Here is a 20,982-nt window from a genome sequence, read left to right on the forward strand (position 1 = left end):
TCATCACATTTGTATATGTTTATTGTGATTATATAAATAAAATGTATTCATTTAAGAGAAAGAGAAAAGGAAAGGAAGGAAAGAGGAAGAGAGAGGGAGAGAAAACACATTTGGTTTTGTGGAAAACTGGTTTTCCCAAGGGAACGAGGACAGAGAGGTGAAGAGGGAAGGGGAGAGAGAGAGATGGGGTGGTGAGGAGAGGGGGCAGATAGGGACAGAGGGAAAGATATTCAGTGGGGGCTTTGTTTTTGTTTCTTCTGTTTTGTTTGTGTGTGTGTGTCTGTCTGTCTGTCTGTTTGCTTTAGAGGTAGACTAGGAAGGGGGAAGGAAAGGCAAGAATGAAAAGGCAGTCTGAAAAGGTTTGTGATGAAAGTTCCTACCTTCAACTGACATGCCAGTCACAATCCTCCAAGAGAGGAGGTGACCAGTGTCACTGTAACCTTGGAGGTGATTGACATCACTGTAACCTTGGAGGTGATTGACATCACTGTAACCTTGGAAATGATTGACATCACTTTAACCTTGGAAATGATTGACATCACTGTAACCTTGGAGATGATTGACATCAAGTAACCTTGGAAATGATTGACATCACTGTAACCTTGGAGATGATTGACATTACTTTAACTCATCCCTTTTGCAGCAAAGCAGTTCAGAGATGGAAGCCTATGGACAAGACCATGATTGTATCTGTCTAAAGAAATTATGGATAACAACCCATTTGTGAGAATTTTTGTTGTATCTTACATATTATCTAATACATTATCTACCACATATAAAAATCATACCTGTTTGTAACTTTCCAGAAAAAAAAAAACTGTGCAAAAAGTTATTGTGACTCCACCATCCAAACGGAACTAACCCGAGTTCCCATGAGCCTGAGTTAGTCTGCTTTCCTGTGCCATGGCTCTTCCCATCCTGCCCAAGGGCACCACACTATGTTCCTCAGTCTGTTGCATATGCACATGTGTGCTACATATGGAGTAAGACCATCTTAGAACTCATGCATATTTACCTTCAAACTGTGAGCTTGTGGTGAACTGACACTTTTAAGAGGAAAGAGCAAACAGTAGCCTTCAGTGTGTGAGAAAACCCATAGCCATTGCCTGGGCCACACTCCTTCCCAGGATGCATTGCTCTTGCATTGAGCACGGGATGGAAAATAAAGGCTTTGGCAGTGTTGTGCTGTTGTGGAAGTGAAAGTGATGAGCTCCTTCACAAAGGACGTCAAACGGACGGACAGGCTTCCTTCTCTACAAATGGAACATCAGAGAATCTGCCAACAGAACAAGTTTGAGGCTTAGCACTGAATTCTCCTCATTGCTATCCGGTCATCATACTAGAACACTCTGAAAAATATTTTTTAATTTCATGCTCTGAACTTCAGAAATTTCCATGTATTTCCCAGTAAAAATGTTTGTTATAAAAAATAGAAATAATCTAATAGAAAAAAAGTCATGTAATTGTGAACAATTTCTTCATCTTCAGAGCAGACAGAAATATAGGAAGAGAGAGAGAGAGAAAGAGGCCACTCAAGAGTTGTTTGTTAGTCCTTATCATATTTATGGATTAACATTTTTAATATTATAAAATGTAAACTCTCCTCTTCAAAGTTATGAATTTATTATAATTTCAAAGTCCCAACAGATTTGGCTTCAGTATTGGATAATCAAATCCTAAAAGGTCTCTGAGCAAAGGCACACTATAAACCAAGCTTGTCCTGAGAATGGGCTACGACTTGCTCTACCAGATTTTAAGCTGGGATATACAACAGTGGTCATTAAAACGGTGTGGTAGGATTGCAAGGCAGGAACCACACATATACAGTGATCCTAGGCACAGACTCAGCCTAAAACAACTTAAACAACAAACACTGCTAAGTGTAATGGGAGGGGCAAAATGTGGTTTCTAGAAGTTGCAACATTGTTAGATTCGAGTTATGTCAAAAACCAAAAATCACAGGCATAAAAGAAACAGTAATGAATGATACCTTTAAAAAGCAGATCAGTAAAAGGTGTCCCTGAAGAAGAGCTGATGACAGTTCCCCTAAAGATTCTATGCCTCAAAGTGCCTAAAAGATGGTCTTTAGAAAGTAAAAAACTAGATATGATAACAACATAGACAATCAACAAATCCAAAGTCTAAAGGGAGGCCAAGCAGAAATTCTGGGTCCAAAAAAGCACAGTCACTGAAGTAACTCAGTGCATGAAAATTTAACTGTTACAAAATCATACACTTAGTAACAGACCACAATAGTATGAGGGTGGAGCTGGCAGAGCTGAAAGGAGAAACAGATACTTCTACAGTTACAGTGGAAGACCGTGGTGCTTTATTCATAATAGAGCAGACATCAAAGAGAAGATCAGTTAGGGAATAGAAGGCCCAAACCACAATAAATCAAGTGTCAAACAGAATTCCACCCAACAGCAGCAGACACATCATTCTCATTACACCTGGGGTGTTCCTCAAAATATGTGAGGCCACAAGTTAAATCAAACATGATATGTTCATACAATGGAACATGATTCGACCTGAGAAACAAATGGAAATCCAATGTGTACAACATAGACAAGCCTTTTGGGTATTGTGCTATGAAATAAGCCAGTCATTCAAGGAAAATTTCATGAGTTGCTTACATGAGATGCACAGAATGCAAAATAGTAATCACCAGGAACCGGAGGGAAAGGGAATGGGGTTAAAGGTTAATGGGTGCAGGTTCAGTTTCACAGCATGAAGAGATATGGAGATGAACGGTGGCAGTGGTTATATGATGCTATGAATGCATTTATCTCCTAAGGTATTCATTTCTAACTGGCTAAGATATAAATCATTAGTAAGATACATTATCATTAATAATGAAGAATACTTAGATTGATCTTTCTGAAGTGTGTTTTTTACCTTTACATCTATTTTGAGATTAAGCAATACCTTTCCTGAATGTTCCTTTTTTTCTACAGATATGCCTTACCTTAGTTGAAAATCGTCATAACACAAAGACAATCGTCATGATTAAATGCAAATTGAGGGCAAACCTATTTAGCTTTTTCATATTTTCCTAAATGAAAAGCAAAGTGTTTGTAAATAAGATGTTGGAACAAAGAGTAATTTTTGAAAAGGAACAAGTTGGGTTAGAATTGGAAAAGCAATGTCTGTACTTGTGCCTTTTATCCTGAATGTTCTAGAATAAAAGAATCCTAAGTTACGTCACAGTGTCTCTCTATCCTAAAACAAAGGATCACTTCCAGAGTCTGTGTCAGTAGAATGTTTGCCAGTAAGCTTCCCTTTATACAATGTAACTTCCTATTTCTCAAACAAGTAAAGTGTGGCACCAATATTTGAGGAAAATATACCCCTATGTTTTTTGGGGTTTTTTTGTGGGCTACCACTGACAGATTTTGTGACCTCATATGTACCTTTGAGCTTTCTGAGCCCAATTACATATCTGTAAAATAGAAAATATCTCCAACCAGAAGAAAGATTATATCTCTTTTATAGATAGATATTAGTAACCAATTTATAGTTTATTAAACTTTTATTATTTTTTTGTTTGTTTTTTTATTTTACAACTTTATTTTACAAAACAAAGATAAATGTACAGATTTTAAGCATTTTTTGCATAAAATTATACAATACATTTTTGTCAGTACTTTTTTTCAGATTTTAAGATAATTTTTACATAAAACTATATGAATATATATTTTTAGTCAGTACTTGATTTTTTTTAAAGGTTTGATAGTATGCATTGAAAACTTAATAGTTACAATGAGCATAAAGTACATGTAAAACAAAATGTAACATGGAAATAGTCAAAGTTTTCTTGTTGTGTAAAGATTTTTTTTTTGTTTTGTTTTCTTTATTTCTTGGACTTCATACAGCTTCCATGAGATCCAGCAGTAAGGCATTTTCTCAACTAGTGATCAAGGGAGGAGGGCCCAGCCCATTGTGGGTGGTGCTGTCACTGGGCTGGTCGACCTGGGTTCTATAAAAAAGCAGGCTGAGCAAGCCAGGGGAAGCAAGCCAGTAAGTAACATCCTTCCATGGCCTCTGCATCAGCTCCTGCTTCCTGACCTGCTTGGGTTCCAGTCCTGACTTCCTTTGGTGATGAACAGCAATGTGGACATGTAAGCTGAATAAACCTTTTCCTCCCCAATTTTCTTCTTGGTCATGATGTTTTGTGCAGGAATAGAAACCCTGACTAAAATATCAAGTAAGAGTAAATTAAAGAAATTAAAAATTATTGATGTGATTAAAATTTTTTCAAACATTTACATTTTAAGTAGTAGAAGACATTTTTTTTGATTGGTTATTTTATTTATTTATATTTCAAATGTTATTTCCACTTCTCAGTTTCCCCTCCACAAATCCCCTATGCCCTCCTCACTTCCCCCTGCCTCTATGAGGGTGCTCCCCCAACCATCCACTCCTGCCTCAGCAGCCTAGCATTTTCCTATCCTAAGGTCATCAAGCCTCCACAAGATCAAGGGGCTCCCCTCCCAGTGATGCCACATGAGGCAATCCTCTGCTATATATCCAGCTGGAGCCATGAGTCCCCCTGTGAACTGTTTGGTTGGTAGTTTAGTCCCTGGGAGCACTGGGGGATCTGGTTGGTTGATATTGTTGTTCTTCCTATGAGGCTGTAATCCCCTTCAGCTCCTACAGTCCTTGCCCTAACTTCCCATTGGGGTCTCCATATTCAGTTCAGTGTTTGGCTGTGTACATCCTCATCTGTATTGGTCCAGCTCTGTGGCAGAGCCTCTCAGGGGACATCTACACCAGGCTCCTATTAGCAAGTACTTCTTGGCATCAGCAATAGTGTCTGGGTTTGGTATCAGGAGTTGGAGTGGATCTCTAGGTGGGGTAGTCTCTGAATGACCTTTCCTTCGGTCTCTACTCCACTCTTGGTCCCTGCATTTCCTTTTGACGGGAGAAATTCTGGATTAATATTTTTGAGGTGCGTGGGAGGCCCCATCCCTCAACTGGGGCCCGTGCCTATCCAATGGATATGGTCTCTACAGGTTCTTTCTCCACCTTTGTTCAGTATTTTGGAGACTTTAACAACCATTTAAGGTCACTTAAAAATAATTAAGTTAAACGGTTGGGCAGGGCTTAGAGCCTAATGTCAGGGCAGATGTGGTACTATTCTGATAACAAAGGTTCTTTCAGATATTTGTTCTGATTTATAAAATTTACTACCTGGAAAGATGAGCATGGTAAAGACCACTTGATGTCTTTAACATTAAAGATTCTCCTGTAAATTCAAGAATCTGTAGTGGGTCTTACATAGTGCGTTATAAACACTGAGTTTATAAACCGGCAGTCAACATTTTAAGAGTTTACACAACACAAATAGCAGGTATTTGTTGTATCAAATACAAACACAAGATGTGGTAGCAGCAAATACAACCAAAATTAAGATGGTGGTGGGCAGACTTTTGTCAGCTCTACATGTTATGTAGACACATGTTGGCTACAGACTGGATATTTATTAATTGGTTATAAATTATCTTTAGGAACATTCCTTTTAGTCATCAAATATTGAAAATAACCTTGAATTAAAACTCTGCAAAACTTTATTCTGTTTGTTTCTCTGGCTCTGGAATGGAGGCCTCAGCATGGGCTCCTACTGGAGAAGCTTCATCTCCCTCATCTTTGTGGCACTCCTCAGGGGCAGCATTTGGAGACTGATATTTCATATTCTTCTATTGGTGACATCCTAAGGATTAGAAATCTCCATTCTCCACCTTCACAGAAACCACAAACAAACATCAAAATGAAGCTTCCGGAAGCCACCGGAAGCAAATTTGAAAACATAAGCCCCTCCCCCCAATTGGTTATTTTGTTTGTGAAGAACTTGATTCATTTGTTCATATTCTGCTCTGAGTCCACTTCAGTCAGTGAGGAGGTTGTAATAGGAGAAGCTCTCTCCATCATTACCCGCAGCCAGCCCCTCAAGAGGGGAGCTGTACTCTACTCCTAGCAGGAAGTAGTTTCTGACCTGTGCTTTGTCATGTTTTCTCAGCACAACTGAATGCGAGTTGTCTCCCTGACTCTCCACCTCTCTGTTCCCCTTAGGACTATTGGCTTTCTCTCCTTTACAAGCGTCTGATTGGCCCCAAAGTCCTGGCAGTGCATGTAGCTGGGCTCCAACGGAAGCCTCGGCCAGGAAGAGTCATCCGAGACAAGCTAAGGATTTATGCTCACTGCACAAACCACCACAAGTAAGTTTTCACAGGAACAGTGCTCCAGAGCAGACGGTCACCCAGTAGCAGCACCTCTCAGAATGCCAGGGTGCTGGGACCCTTCGTCTTGGTCTTAATTGAATACCTTGAATACTGTCTCTGTAGTCAGCATTCTCTCTGAGGGATGCAGAGGACTGAGAGCTTTTGTAAAGTGAGCCTTTCATCTCTAGGATTTACTCAGGAAGGGTTCATAAAATGCTAATTGTCTAGTCTCTTCCTCAAGCAACACGTTTACTGAGCACTTTGGCTGTGCCCATCGATGTGATGATGCCCACAAAGATTGTGTGTGTGTGTGTGTGTGTGTGAGAGAGAGAGAGAGAGAGAGAGAGAGAGAGAGAGAGAGAGAGAGAGAGAGAGAGAGAGAGAGAGAGAGAGACCTGAGCCAAGACAAGAGACCCAGTCTGGTGCTCTGACCCCCCCCCCCACAGAGCTTAAGAAAATAAGTGTCTGTGTCTATGACACAAGTGCATCTGGCCTAGGCTGGTTGGTGTCCCACTAGGTATCTGAAAAGGAGTACGCAAGGGGAGGCACACTAGCTTCAGGGATATTTCCATATTTCAGAAACCTCAACTCTGCTAGGTGTTGAAGGGCTTCCTTTGGAGGGAAAGGGGTTCTGAAAACATAACTCACTGTGGCACTGTGAGCTTAGCCTTCTCTTTTGACCAGAAATACTGGGTATCATCACAGTTCTCTTGAAAACAGGTAAGTCAATTACTGGTAATGTTTGCCAAGTTTTCTTTTTAAATTTAAAGCGTATAGACCATAGGGGAAATTTTTTAACCTGGATCTAAAGCAAAGACCAACTGGTCAACTGTTTCTTACATCACTTCCTGTTTAAGGCAGAGGAGGTTACCCTGGGAAGAATTCTTCCTCTTACTCCAAAGAAAACCTGGAGGCAGGGACTGCCTCCTGGCTCCTGTCAGACCTCTATCCAGGGCCTATCTTGGCTGATCAAGGGGAGGGAAGCACAAAGCTGCTGTGGTCGGATTACACCATACGTTCATTCTCTGACCTTGATGAGACAGAAGCCAAGCCTGTTCATTCCTCATGATAAGATGCTTTCAAAGACTCACTGTAAGCAGAGGTGGCGCCAGGGGCCGTTGTCTTCCCTGTAGATACAAGTGCCTATTGTAGGGAGGGAACGCTGTCTTGGGGACAGGCCAGAAGCTTTCAACATCCCATCTGCTCAGCAGGAAGCTCTGTCCCTTACCTGACAGTGACTGACTGCTTTATGGCCTTGCCTGAAATTATCTGATCACCACACAAGGCAACATTGTATTCCTTGTCTATGGCAGTCCCCGAGGCAACCACCCAAAAGATGGCCCCCAGCCTCAAGAGAGAAAAATTGCTCTTGGCACCTTCTGTCCCTATTGGAAACCACATCAGTCTGTGGCCTTTGTAACATAGTCTGTATCCAGGAAAAGATAGTAATACCTATACGTGCTGAGAAGGATGTGTATGCCCTTACCGAGGGTCCCCATGGAGGCCCATCCCAGGTCTCACACTAGTGTTCATGGACATTCTCATGGGAAGGCCTCACTTAGATCCTGGGTACCTTAAACTTAGGTCAGTGATCCAATTTATATTCTTTGTGTATGACAAGGGTCTTGTAAGTGCCTGGTGTGTACATGAAACATGGTGCTCCTGATGGTCTATAGTTATAATTCTTGCCTATCACATCATAAAATGTTGTAGAATTCTACCATTCGCTATCACAGGACCTCCAACAATCCCTCCCTACCCAAAATACTCCCCCGCTTCTCTGGGAAGCCAGTCAGAACCTCTTGAAAGGAGTTCCACCAAGCTCCTATCAAAATAACCGCCTCCTCTCATTAAAAGAAAGAAGACTTTCATAAACTACTACAATAATGATAAAAACCAAGTTAAAGGTCTTTTTCCTTCAAATATGTAAAGAAAGGATACTCTTGCAAAATCTCTTCCTTGTAAAAAGTGTCATGTATACAGATAACCAGGCACAGAGCTAAGAGAAACACCTGCTCCCCACTCTGAGAAACCATGTATCCTGTCTTGTCTCACAATATCACCAGTTAGAAGCAGCACTATTGGCTGGTGCACTTAAATTTATATGAGGCCAAAGAAGACAAAAGTACAGAATCACTTAGTAATAGACATATTAGCTCATACTAATCAGTCTTGACCAACAGTCTGAAATAAATATCCTAGATTCAAACAGGAGCTGGCCGGAAGCTATGAGGTCATGGTGCTTGTACTTCCATAGCCTTCTGAGGTTTGCAAGCTCTGTGGCTTCCCCTGGATGTCAATGACAGCACCCTTGTTGCAGAGTTCAGCCTCGTGTCCCACAGAGTATTGGCATCTCTGTTATATCTTCCTGATAGTCATTTGTCACCTACTCAGACACCTTCACGTTTCTCATGCATTATGGATTCTTTCCAACCTCACAGAGCCTGAGCCCCTAAAACTAATTTAGGAGAAGTCCTCACAGCAACACCAGCAAGTGCCTCTGTCCTTGTTGGAAGATAACCAGTTATAGGTGCTGGCAGACCTTCCATTCCCTGAAATCAAGTGTTGACACAGAAACTGCTTTGTGGCCATTCTGTGTATGTTTCTGGGGTGGAGCTGAGGTCCTCAGCCACACTTAGAACCAACTGAAACCTAGTGGATGTTGAAGCAAAATTGAGCCTTTTGGGGTTCAAATTCATTTATTATTGGCAAAACATGACTTCCTGTTTTTCAGAAGAAGTTTTTTAAAAGCTCATAAAAAAGGTTCCTGAGGTTTCTTGGACATCAAATGACTCTTACAAAACAATATTTTGATGAGTTAAGTGTAAATGAATCAGAAACATGTGGATTAAATTTCCCTTAAAATACACAGGGGCTTTGAAATTAAGGGGAAAAAAATGTTTGGCAAAACAGGGCCTGACTTTTACCAAACCCAAAACCTTTGAATTAGATTTGGAGACAATGGACCAACTACATTCTCAAGCACGTTAACTTTCGCTGGGAATGATCAATGACTGAAGTGTATCATCCCCCTTCCTTTTCCCAGACTTCCCACTTCACTAGAGAGGTTTCTAGAACATGACTGTTTTCTGTCTGGAACTCAAGACACACCTCCCATCTGACATCTCCCACCTCCTATATCCAGGATCTTCCCATTCCAACATCCCTCCTCTGACTCACTTCCTCCTCCTCCCATGGCAACAAAGAGAAGATGTCAGGCAGGAAAAGAACAGCCAGAAAAGATGAACTCCAGATACATGGTTTGGCTGCTAGTGAAAATGTCTCACCACAAGTGAGACAGAGCAGCATAGATAATCTACCAAAAAAGTTTCTCTCCAGAAAGGGACATTTGCTAAGATAACCAAAGGCCACCAGGACTTGACATCAGCCATTAAAAATGGCAGGTTGACCAAGCCTCCAGACATCACTTTCTAACAGACTACATACTCCTCCAGGATTGGTTTCTCATGGACAGATAATATACATTCTTCAGGAATCTGAATTCTCAATACAGTACTCTGGGTTTATGTGGGAACCCCTTCCCAAGAAAGTGTCTTTGTAATCAAAAGTCCTCTGTCTCATTCCCTTGCCCATCAACCAAGTAGAGCAGTATATGGTTGGGGCAGTCTTTATTACCAGTTCCTACCTCTGAGGTCTATGAGTTCTTTGAGAACCTGTTCAATTAGGTCTCTGGGCTGTGCTGGTTTGTCTCTCCCAAGAGAACTATGTACATAGAAATCATAGAAATCAAACCATTGCCAAGCAGCTTGGAAAAACAGCATTCCCTACAGCAATGCTGTGTTTCAGGTCTCCCTCCAAGCCACCAGTTCCTCACATCCCACCCTTCTTCCTCCAGTCTCCAAGGGCACATTCTGCCCCAGCCTGCCAAGGAGAAACTCATAAATGCAAGCACGTGCTTTTCTCCTTCTCCACGGCTGGCCTTTAAAACAATTGTTTAATAGTAGCTTACAAAACAGTTTGCTGTGGTCTGGCTAAATTGATACCCACCCATGCCTATTTTGCCCACACTCTAAAGCCCACAGTACCTATAGTTAATGATGTCTTCATCTGTTTTGTATGTAGCTCAACTAAGCTGAATCCCACCTATAGCAATGAGTTGATATTCTTCTGTGAAAGCCACTGCCAACACAAACTGCCAGCATCCTTCAGAACTCAAACCTGCTCAAATCAGTTGGCATTCTCTTCTGAATCATTTACTGCAAAAGCTAATTTACATGCTGCAGGGGGTTAGAATGGAACAGAGGAAGAAGGACTACATGGGGGGGAGCCATTTAATGATTTATCAGAACACAAATGCAGACCTCCAAGAGGCCTGCACACAGCAGTGTAGCCTCTTACAGATGTGACGGGAAAGCATCTGATGCTCAGCCAGGAGGATATTCTGAGAGTTCTTCTCATAACCTCAGAAATTTGGTCTAAGATTGTAGTTCCCAAACCCAACTCATCATCCAAGTACCTTGGCAAGATCTTTATACAGGTTCCCAGACCTTGAGCCCAAATGAAGGGAACCCTGAAAACTGTACTTTAAAACTCCTATGTTATCCTACCAGCCTGTCTTCGGCCACACAACTTTCGATCAGCCTCTGTAAGAGCAAAGACTACTGACCTAGGAATCTAGGGTTTCCATACCTGCAAACAGCGTTTTCCTCTGGGCAAAGCTGTCTCCGAGTTTCTCTGAGCTCCTCTTTTGAAGACTGGGCTGGGCCATTTTTTCTGTTTCCTCTCATTAACCCATCCAGATGGGGCCCCACAGGACCATTTAGAAACAAGGTCTTTTTTCCCACAGAGAGGGAAATCCTTATAGCTTTGCTGACACACACCGAAAGGTTCTTCTTGCATGTGGCATATGTTCCCCCCTAGTTTAAACACCCTATTCTCATCTAAAATGGCGACTGAGAAAATGAAAAAACACTGCTTCCATATGAACAAAAATATAAAATACAACGTCATGACCCCATTTTTCCTCTCAGGTTGGCAAAGATATTTTAAAAGATAAATGGCCATTGTGCTTAAGGGCATGAAGAAATGAGTGCTCTTACAACAGAGCTGTCAGCAGCAGATTTTTCAGACTGTCTAAATAACGTCAATGTCATCAGAATATGTGTATTATTTATCAGAGTAAAAAAATAAAAGAGTATCACCCAAGACCATTAGGTGCCTCTGTGAATAAAAGCGTTTACTATCAATAGTTATGATCTGAGTTTGAGCCCCAGGACCAAAACCAATCTCTTCAAGGATGCCCAAACCTAAGTGGCTTTTAGTAAGAAGATGTGTTTCTTGTTCACACTTCTGTCCGCCATGTCCGGGACCTCTGCTTTACAGCCTCATTTCAGCACTCAGGTCTTTGTGACAAGCATCATCAAGCTGGGCATGCACATGTGTCCGTAACCCTAGCCCAGAGGAGACTGAGGCAGGATGCTAACAATTCATCAACAGTCTGAGCTACATACCAAAAGACTGTGTCTGCAAAAGTAAAAACTAAACGAGATGGCTCTATTCCTCCCCTAGCAGAGGGAACGAGCTTATCATCTCATGGACAGTTCCTCGGCATCTACCCAGAGGTCTAAACATGCACATGGGCACACAAGACATCACACTAGACATGTCCTCCACCACGTTGGAGAACAAGAGCACAGGCACATGAACTCTCTTCACAGGGAAGAGCACCCCAGGAAACATTGGAGATCTGATGAGAAACCATACAACGTACACACACACCTTCACCCAGTGATTCCAGTGTATGTAAAATTAAGGCTTTTGTTACATAATTTATAATGGCAAAATATTGAAAACAGCATTAATCCATAAAACTGGTGGACTGACTAAATAAATTACATTACGTTTCTATAACTGGAAATTCAGCATTCCTGTATAAGCAAAAGAAACTACAATAACCCAAGACCATGTATACACTAGCTGAAAAGATCTGTGTAGATGGTTTGAATCTATAGTCAAAATGCTTTATAGATCATTCACAAACTAAAATTTAAAAATACTAAATGTTGACTGAAATGAATTATATAGCTAGGGAAATTTTTCTTTTACTTCTTTGTTTCTTTATATTTTCCTGGAACTTTTTTTCTCTTTTGGCAGTCATCATATCTTACTATACATACGTGTGTGTGTGTGTGTGTGAGAGAGAGAGAGAGAGAGAGAGAGAAAGAGAGAGAGAGAGAGAGAGAGAAAGAGAGAGAGAGAGAAGGGTGGGGAGGGAGGGAGGGAGGGAGGGAGGGAGGGAGGGAGGGAGGGATAAACAAGGCTTCCTCCTAATGGTCTCTTAGGATGATCCATATAATGAAGGCGCTCTTCTGGGGCAGTCCTGTTTTGTACACGGTATGTTGTTTAGGAGCATCTAACTGACCACTTGTCCTGTCTTCTTCCACTCCTCTCTCTGCCTCTTGAACTCAGTCACAACTATGTCCGTGGCTCTATTACACTTTTCATCATCAACCTACATCGATCAAGAAAGAAAATCAAATTGGCTGGAACTCTCAGGGACAAGCTCGTGCACCAGTATCTGCTGCAGCCCTATGGGCAGGAAGGCCTAAAGTCCAAGTAAGTGCCAAGCTGAAGTTACCTTAGGACCACGTGGGCAGGAGCTACGTAAATATGAAGCAGGAGTTGCCCTTTTTATTGAAAGCAACATGATCGCTACCCACTCACTGGGGCGTAAGGAGTTAAGAGTGAGATAAGCAGTCTAAGGGGATTTCAAATCGTTTGGGGAAATCTCTAGGCAGGTCCCTGTCTATCCCCATGTTTCCATTTAACTGCAGAGTCAAACAGTACACAAAGTATTGGCATTTGAGCTCAGTAACCATGTCTCTTCCACCTCTACTGTTGTAGAAAGTTATGCCTCCCCTTTCATCGTTCTCTCTAAAGCCTGAGGTGGAGAAAGAAGCCCTAGAAAAGGCCCACAGTTCAGACATGAAGAGTCAGTTTGGCCCCTAACTATATAACTTTGGCATATCACTGCTGAATCTGTTTTATCTATCTGGACAAAAGAGGGGGGCTTGTATTCCAGGATCCCTGTGACCCTTCAGACAACCTCCCTCAGTCTCTCCTAGAGACTAGCAACGCTGATGTCCCAGCAGAACGCAGTACTGAACCAGATTAAGAAGGGCCTGGCCAAGGGCAGAAACACCGTAGTCCCCAAGCAAGGCCTCTTAGAACAGGCATGGATGCTGTGCAGATCAGGGGCGTTCCCATTGCATTTTTAATGTTTACCAAGTTTAACAAAGCTGTAAACTTGGAGCAGGTGGCTTGCACTCCCACAGCTGCCCACAAATATTTGTGCTATAATTGGTCAGTGCTTCACTGCAACCTTGGTGGCTTGCATTTGGCTTCCAACTGTATGTACAATGGAACAAAACAGTCTGGGAAGTCACTTACTGAATCTCTTCAGCCCACCCCAGATCTGGTTTTCACATCCTGGTTTTTTCTGTCCACTGCATATACACAGCTTTTACTTCTCCTTCTTTGAATCCTGCCTGTGTCCTCAGGACCCATGAAAGTTTTGTCACTGTCTATAACCCTGTAGTTCATGACTGGCATGTTAAATTCTCACCCGCCATCCTAAGCAGGATGCCTACGGTTAGCCTGAGATTTGCCACAAAATGATTATATGACCTAGGCAAATCCTGAATCTGCTAGTCTCAGTCTCAAGCCCTGAAACACGGCACTCAAGTGTTACTCTGTGTTTGCTATGGTCCTCTTCTTAGGACTTAAGTGCAGTAAACCTCCTGCTAGTTTTAATAATGATCTGCAAAGATATTTCTAGCATATATAAAAGGCTCACTTCCCAGCAGTGATTGGTTGTGACAGCTTAGAGTCCCTGAAACCAGAAAGAGCTTGGGAGCTGAGCCTGTGCAGTGTCAAGAAGAAAAACTTAGAGTAATGCTTTTTGTCCAGTAGGTCAAGATGTCAGTCCTTACTCTATTTGAGACAAGTTCTATCATATAACCTCTCTGAGCCTCAGTCTCCCCTCAAGCAGGACACAGTAAATGAGGTCATCCATGTCAGGTTCCGGGTGCACCATAAATACTGAATAAGTAGCCATTGCCTTCCGGATCCTCTGCTGAGCACTAGGCTGTGGTGGAAGAGGGGAATTATTGTGCCTAAGAATGATCTTGTTCACACTTCTTTGTGTCTTAAAGAATATGGTTTTATAAAAGGCATACTGAGAACAGCATAAAAACCAAACCAAGCTGGCCAGCGTGTATGATGGTCAGAGTATCTTTGAGTGAGCCTGTTTCCCCAGCAACCAAAAACATAGTTGTCTTCACTGTTTACACCAGCACTATGGCCACGCCTCCACAGCCTTGTTCTTCGGATACCTGGAGTAACTGGCTCTGGCTGTGGTACACTTTGCCACCCTGCGCATCTGCTGACTAGGTGAAGTGCCTTTTATGGAGCTTTCTCTGGGTATAAAGCATGAATACATGCATCTCTAATTATAAATCTAGATACACAGCTATAAATAGTTACATTTTACTTTATACATCGGTACTATTCTTATGTATATTATATGCATACATAATTATTGTATGCATGGTATTAAGATGGTTTAGAACAGTGGTTCTCAACCTGTAGATCCCAATCCCCTTGGCAAACATCTGTGTCCAAAAATATTTACATTATGATTCATAACAGTAGCAAAATTGCACTTATGAAGTAGCAACAAAAATAATTTTATGATTAGAGGTCACCACAACATGAGGAACTGTATTGAAGAGTTGTGGCATCAGAAGAGTTGGGAAGCACTGGTTTAGATTCAGAAGAAAAGAGGCCTGATTCCAAATCTGACCTGTCACGAGTGCATGGCTAAACTTCAGACCTTAATGTAACATTTTGGTCTGTTTCTTTCCTAAGTGGGGTAATAACTTATCTCTTCCATCCCAGACCCTGGAAGCGCTGACTCTGTGCTCTGCCATCTTGGCCTATACGTTGCTAGGTGGGGACTGTCAGACGACTGAGCGGACTGTTTAGTCCCACATCTAGTGCTCGGTTTCTGCTACAGAGCAAGAGCTCCCAGCGAGTCTGGCTGCGGGTCTCCAAGGAAGCACGTGGTAGTGTCAGCAGAGCAAACGTCTCAGAAAGGATGAAAGGAAAAGATAGGAAGTGATTTCAGTCTTTGGTGTCTCTTTTCCTTCTTTTATAAGCCTCTCGGGCCTGGCTCTGTTCTATATCTGCTAATTCCTTGCTACAGCTTAAAGCCATATTACCTCAGAAGAGAATAGAAAGTTCTTGAGGCTCCTATCTGGAGCAGCCAGGAAAGGATCTGACTCAAGCAAATCACAGTCTAGTCCCAGTTAGGTCTACATTAGGAGGATGCCAGAAAGTGTTTCTGTTAAGACCATGGAATGATTATCCTCTCAGAATTGCCGTGAAGGCTGAGAAGATTCAAAGTCTCTGGAAGGATGTCACTGTGTGAGTGGGAAGTAAGGTGTGTCAGCCTCATAGGAAGCATGCCAGAAGCTGCTGCTCAGATATCGCCTTAGCATCCGAGTTCACCAGCTCCTGTCTCAGTGGTCAGTCAATACCAGCACCCACACATGTCTTGATTCTTTATTTAACCGGTTATAGAAATCCTTGTATCACTCTAGCAACCAGACAAGAGGCCAGGACTCCTTGCCCTCCAGGGTAGGCATTTTAGAAAATGTTGAGTGTTCAAGCCAAGAATACGCTGCACCTGGAACACACACTCATCACAGACTATTTGACAGAAACTGGAGAATTGGTTTGGAGAAGAGAGGTTAGCTTAGGACTTCTGCTGCCAAGAAAAATTGGGCAATCTTGGCCTATAACACTTCAAAATGGCAGACATACAAGGGGTTGAGTTTAAAAGATAAATTTCACTTTATATTCACCTGGTCCCGCCTTGTGAAGGCCAAGATGGGTAACCTCAGGAAAAGAGCTGTGGTGAGGGGGTGGCAATCAGACATTCCTGCCTCAGGAAGGCTGGACGAGGGAGGACTGACCCCATCACACTGTACGTCTACCAACCATTGTCTTCAGTCCTGTGTCCTCTACACTGCAGAGCCCGTGCTCTCAATGGTCACCAGCCAAGTACCTTCTTCAAACCACTAAACGACCACACACAGAGGCTGAGCTGAAGGGGGCGGGGGTGGCAATATCTGGCTTCTCTCAGAAAATCCCGAGCTGTGGGTCTCCTGTGGGCTTGGCCTCAGCTTCATGGGAGATGGTCTCTTCCTGCACATGCCAGAGGACAGGAGCACTTACGAAGAAATGATCACCGCTAGGGAATCAGTTCTAGTTCTATCTGGTCATAAATGTCTCCAAAGACTTTCAATAAACAGAAGCAACATCTGGATGAGAGAAGCCAACCCGTGTGGGAAAGTGACAGATCCCAGGTGCACTCTCTCTCCCTCCCTTCCCCTCCTCCCTCCTTCTCTTCCCTCTCTCTCTCTCTCTCCTCCCTCCATTACCCTCACACACACACAGTGTCTCACTGTCTCTTGGTCTACTTCAGTTCCATTTTGAGGGGGTCGAGAAACAGTAGGAAAGAAGAAATGATGCCTCTCATCAGATTAGACATTCTCATACAGGGACCTCAGGGAATCAGTGTCTGCTAAGAATTCTGGGCTTAGTGACATTTGGAGGGAATCTTGTTTCATCCCTTGCCCTCATTTAGAGTCTGTGTAAAGCCACATAAACCAGAGGCTGTTCCATGTTTACTGGCCACAATTCAGTCTGTCTGAACGTTTAATTTTATGCTAATGCTGAGGCTTGCCGCAGTAGCTGTGGTAGATATTACCTTATATGACCTTTGGGGTGACACCGTGAAGGGCGGACCTCCCACTTTACAGGTAGGGAAACTGAGTCTTGGAGCGTTACTTTATTTACCCAAGAATTGCACAACTAGAAATGCAGAAGCAAGGAAGTACCTGGCATCCTTCTGAGTCCTCCCCCACAGCCTTCTGCAGTGTTCTGTCCCCCAGTCCAGCAGTGAGCTGTCATAATTACAGTAATGGTGGTAGTTACTTACCATCTGGCCACAGTACAGTGTACATGCCCTTGACGTTCTTGAGCAGTATAAACACCAGGCCTTCAAGAGCTCGGTAACATGAAAGTGTTGGTGACAAGGTTGGGAGGAGAGAACTGTAAGGTTCTTGCCTTCAAAAACATTATCTCTGTAAGTCCCCAAAGAAAGCAGCCTGGAGCCAGTTCCACAGTGGGGTTCAGAGTCTGCCTTGAGGGTCATGGGTTCCACTGATGCTTGAACCTCAGCTCTTCATCTGCTTCTCCAGCGGCAGACAGAGATGTAGCTGGGGCATTTCAAGGCCCTTATGAACCACACATCTTGCCTAGCCTCAGAAGAAATCAACATTTTTCTTCTTTGTCTTCAAACTGCTTGTTTCTTTTTCAACTCTCTTGAGCGTAACTTTTGCTTCGATTTCATCCTCATTAAATGTTATGTCAAAGAACAGCAGTGATACCTGACTAACTAACTGCATGCTGATAGAAAGGTATCCTTTGATCCTAGTCAAACAAAAAGGTTCTGAAGACTCCAGTTCACTCCCAGGCACTGACTTTTAAAATAGCTCCATGTCCCTTTTGGAACAGACTGTAAGATGCTGTTGCGTGGCTGGACTCTGAGCTTGCCTATTGTGGAAGTCCTAAGAACAGAACTGGACACAGTATTACCAACTGCTTATCATCAGTGAATACGGAAGCACTGTGTTTAGGGTTTGGATACCAACAGACCTAGTGAAAAGGAGTGTGGCCCTGGGCCAGCACACTCCTAACTTCTAAGTGTTTTCCTTCAGTGCCAGGGACAGTAGTTGGTACCCAGCCAACTGTTTAAACTGTAGTCAACAAGACATACAAACCACCTAAGGGTTTCTGTTTACCTGACTGTCGGGATCATTCTAATTAATTCTTCAAAAAAGGAAGGAGCGAACAAATAAACAAAGGAACAAACAAACAAACTTAGTAAAAGTTGTATACTTGTTAAAAGATGGCTATCTAGAGGAAAAATATTTTAAGATGCCAACAAGAAGTCTCTTGTATGATGTACCTGCCTAAAAGGATTTCAGCTCCTGTTGAATGGCTCAGTACAGCTCCTAAATGAGTCTACCCCAGGAATCTATATCTCCAATTATAGGAATGGCCTCTTTACATGAGGCTAAAGGGATATTTCATGTCATTTCTACCCTTTCTTTAAGAAAGGTGAGCAGAATAAATCTACACCCTGTGCTCTGTAGCAAGTTTCAATCTTCTCTTCTGACCTGATGACCCTTAGAGTTCTTCAGATGCCCTAGTTCCAGCCTGCTTACACTAGATTCCCAAACCCTGGCATCCGCTGAGGTATAGGTAGCCTCGTAGCTCATGGGGTCGTCCTTCCATTTGTTACCCAGCCAGTATTAGGTGAAGAGGTCTGAACAAGAACAGGAAATGTGCCATTAGCATGAGCTAACAGCTTCAGATCTCTGCTAACTTCAAAATGAAAGATACTGTTCTTCAGCCATGCTCACTGTGCATGTGTAAGATTGAAGATGCTTGTATCTGCTACTGAAATATTGCTTTCACAAGTTTCCTAAGCCCCTTGCTTATTTTTCCATTGGGATAGTAAATTTCTCTTATTAAAAGCACGTAATTTTTCTCTAATATAAGTCGATTTCCCCCTCTGACATCTATCATGTATATTGAACTATATTTTCTAGTATCTTACTTGCTAATTTTTCAGATATTTCACTTTTAGAATATTATTTTGACATAAAGTTTTTCTTTTTCATCCTGTTCTTTATGGTTTCTTCCATTCCACTATATCATTTAAATGTGTGTGCATTTATATTTCTGAGAGCCGATGAATGCACACTGCCATCTTCTTCTAATTCCCCCCCCCCTCTGTCCCCCCTCCCTCACCCCCCCTCTGCCCCCCTCCCTCATCCTCACTCTGCTCTTGCTCTCCTTCCTCCCTCTGTACTGAGGACTGAACTCATGACCTGCTTCCTGGGAGGTACTTACCACTGAGCTATACAGCCAGAACACTTAGATTAACATCTTTAATCTATCCGTAAGCTGGAATGTGTTTATGTGCAGTAGTGTGTAAGGAACCGCAAGCTGTCAGACGTAGAATGGATATGGGAGAACCTGCCAACCATGCAAGCCTCGGGGTAGGTTTTTAAATATCAAGAGAAAATCAGACTATTTCTTTTTTTAAAAAAGCAGAGCCTAAAATGAAAACCTCCTTTACCTAGATTAAACTGTTGGGGCAGCTGCAGCCCTTTGGAAAGTTATTTGCAGCCCCTCAGGAGGAAAAGCAAGCTGGTTAGAAGCCCCACATAGTAAGAAAGCTACCTGGGGACTTAGGAGCTGGGCTGTGAGTAGAAGGAAGGTAGCACTTTAAACACTAACAGTTGGTCTGTCTAAGCTCCAAGAGGACACCAAAGAAAGCAGGAACACAGATATATGTGACTGAAGGATTTATTAAAAATGATCACACTCCAGATCTGAGAGAAAGGGGAGGAAAACTTGCAGAGAGAAAAGGCCTCAGGGACTCCAGAGAGTGCAAACTCATTCATAGAAACTTAGAAGCTTTGAGAGTTGTGTGACCCTTGTTGAATTTTGTGTATTTTGTGGCTCACGTTGAGATTGTAGCTGTAACAGTTTGTATGGCATGGCCTAAGTAAGTCATTGTGTGCATATCTGAGAAGGTAGTAAAGGTGCCAGGTGGAATAGTCCTCACCTCCCTTATAGTCCTTACCTGAGCAAAGCTTGTCACTAAGGAGCTGGTGACACAGCCCAGGACCTAGGAGGACTAAGGGATGTGAAGGAGCAATGCTGTCCAAACGGACAGTGTGTTCGGTTCTTCCTTCTCTGTGGGAGGTTGTTGCTAAGGCTCCCTCTGCCTGGGTGCATCCTTCCCCTGTAAAGCACAGCCTGCAACTTCCTCAGTTCTAAGAGCACCTTCACCTCGCAGATGCATGCCTGGGGCAGCTTTGGTTGAAAGGGCAGAAAGGGCCACTTCAGTCTGTTCACCAAAATGTTTCCTTTCAAAAGAACTCACATCTGGGTTAAAAACTCTTTACTCAGCATTGCAGGAGTCAAGAAGGCACCTTTTATCCAAAGGGAACTCAGAAGGTGACAGCCAGAGACTTACTTGGCTCCCTTCAAACCCTAGTGTGCTTAACCCCAGCTGCACTATTGGCTTTCAAACCCCAGTACCCACACCACACCCCAGAGCAATTAACCCAAACCTCTGGGCTGAAGCGATTCTTAAAGCTCCCTAGATGATTCAAATATGTGACCAAAGTTGGGAAGCCCTGGCCTTCCATAAACCCTGGAACACGGGTCCCAGATGATTCACATCTTTGATTTCCCCATCCAGGCTCCAGGCCATTTTGCCAAAGGTGTGAACGTGCCCTGAGCCTGTGGGAATTCTCCCGCCTGAGTAGAAGACTAAGAGCCGGCCTCCCAAAGCTTCCTTGTTTGTTTTGTTTTAAGTCCCAGATTAATAATGTGCAGATTATAGGATTATGACATGATTTTCTATTTTACAGTGACTTGACGTCTTACACCAAGATGCTGGTGGAGACACAATATCCCTGATGCTTTCTGAGGGCTTTCTATTTGTCCGTAGCTCCTTTCAGCTCACTTCCAACAGCTGCAAACTTTCTGCATAGCTGCCATCATGGCTCTGGTCTGTCCCCTCTCCCACTTCCTTGGGGACCCTCTATTAGGCATGGATTTCCATCTTTTCCTGTAGGATGGTTTCTTC

At 42.9% G+C, this 20,982-nt stretch overlaps 1 protein-coding gene across 3 annotated transcripts in view; it reads left to right on the forward strand.

The window, feature by feature from the left end:
- Window positions 1-20,982, forward strand: part of HPSE2 (heparanase 2 (inactive)) — a gene marked incomplete at both ends in the record, with an annotated part of 624,570 nt that overhangs the window by 595,308 nt on the left and 8,280 nt on the right. For all 3 annotated transcript variants that reach the window (XM_080913133.1, XM_080913134.1, XM_080913135.1), the window contains 2 exons: window positions 6,073-6,218; window positions 12,651-12,797. In XM_080913133.1, coding sequence (XP_080769259.1) covers window positions 6,073-6,218; window positions 12,651-12,797 — 293 coding nt within the window. The remainder of the gene's footprint in view (window positions 1-6,072; window positions 6,219-12,650; window positions 12,798-20,982) is intronic.

Source organism: Micromys minutus (assembly GCF_963924665.1).
Source record: "Micromys minutus genome assembly, chromosome: 2".
In the NCBI taxonomy this organism is placed as follows: Eukaryota; Metazoa; Chordata; class Mammalia; order Rodentia; family Muridae; genus Micromys; species Micromys minutus.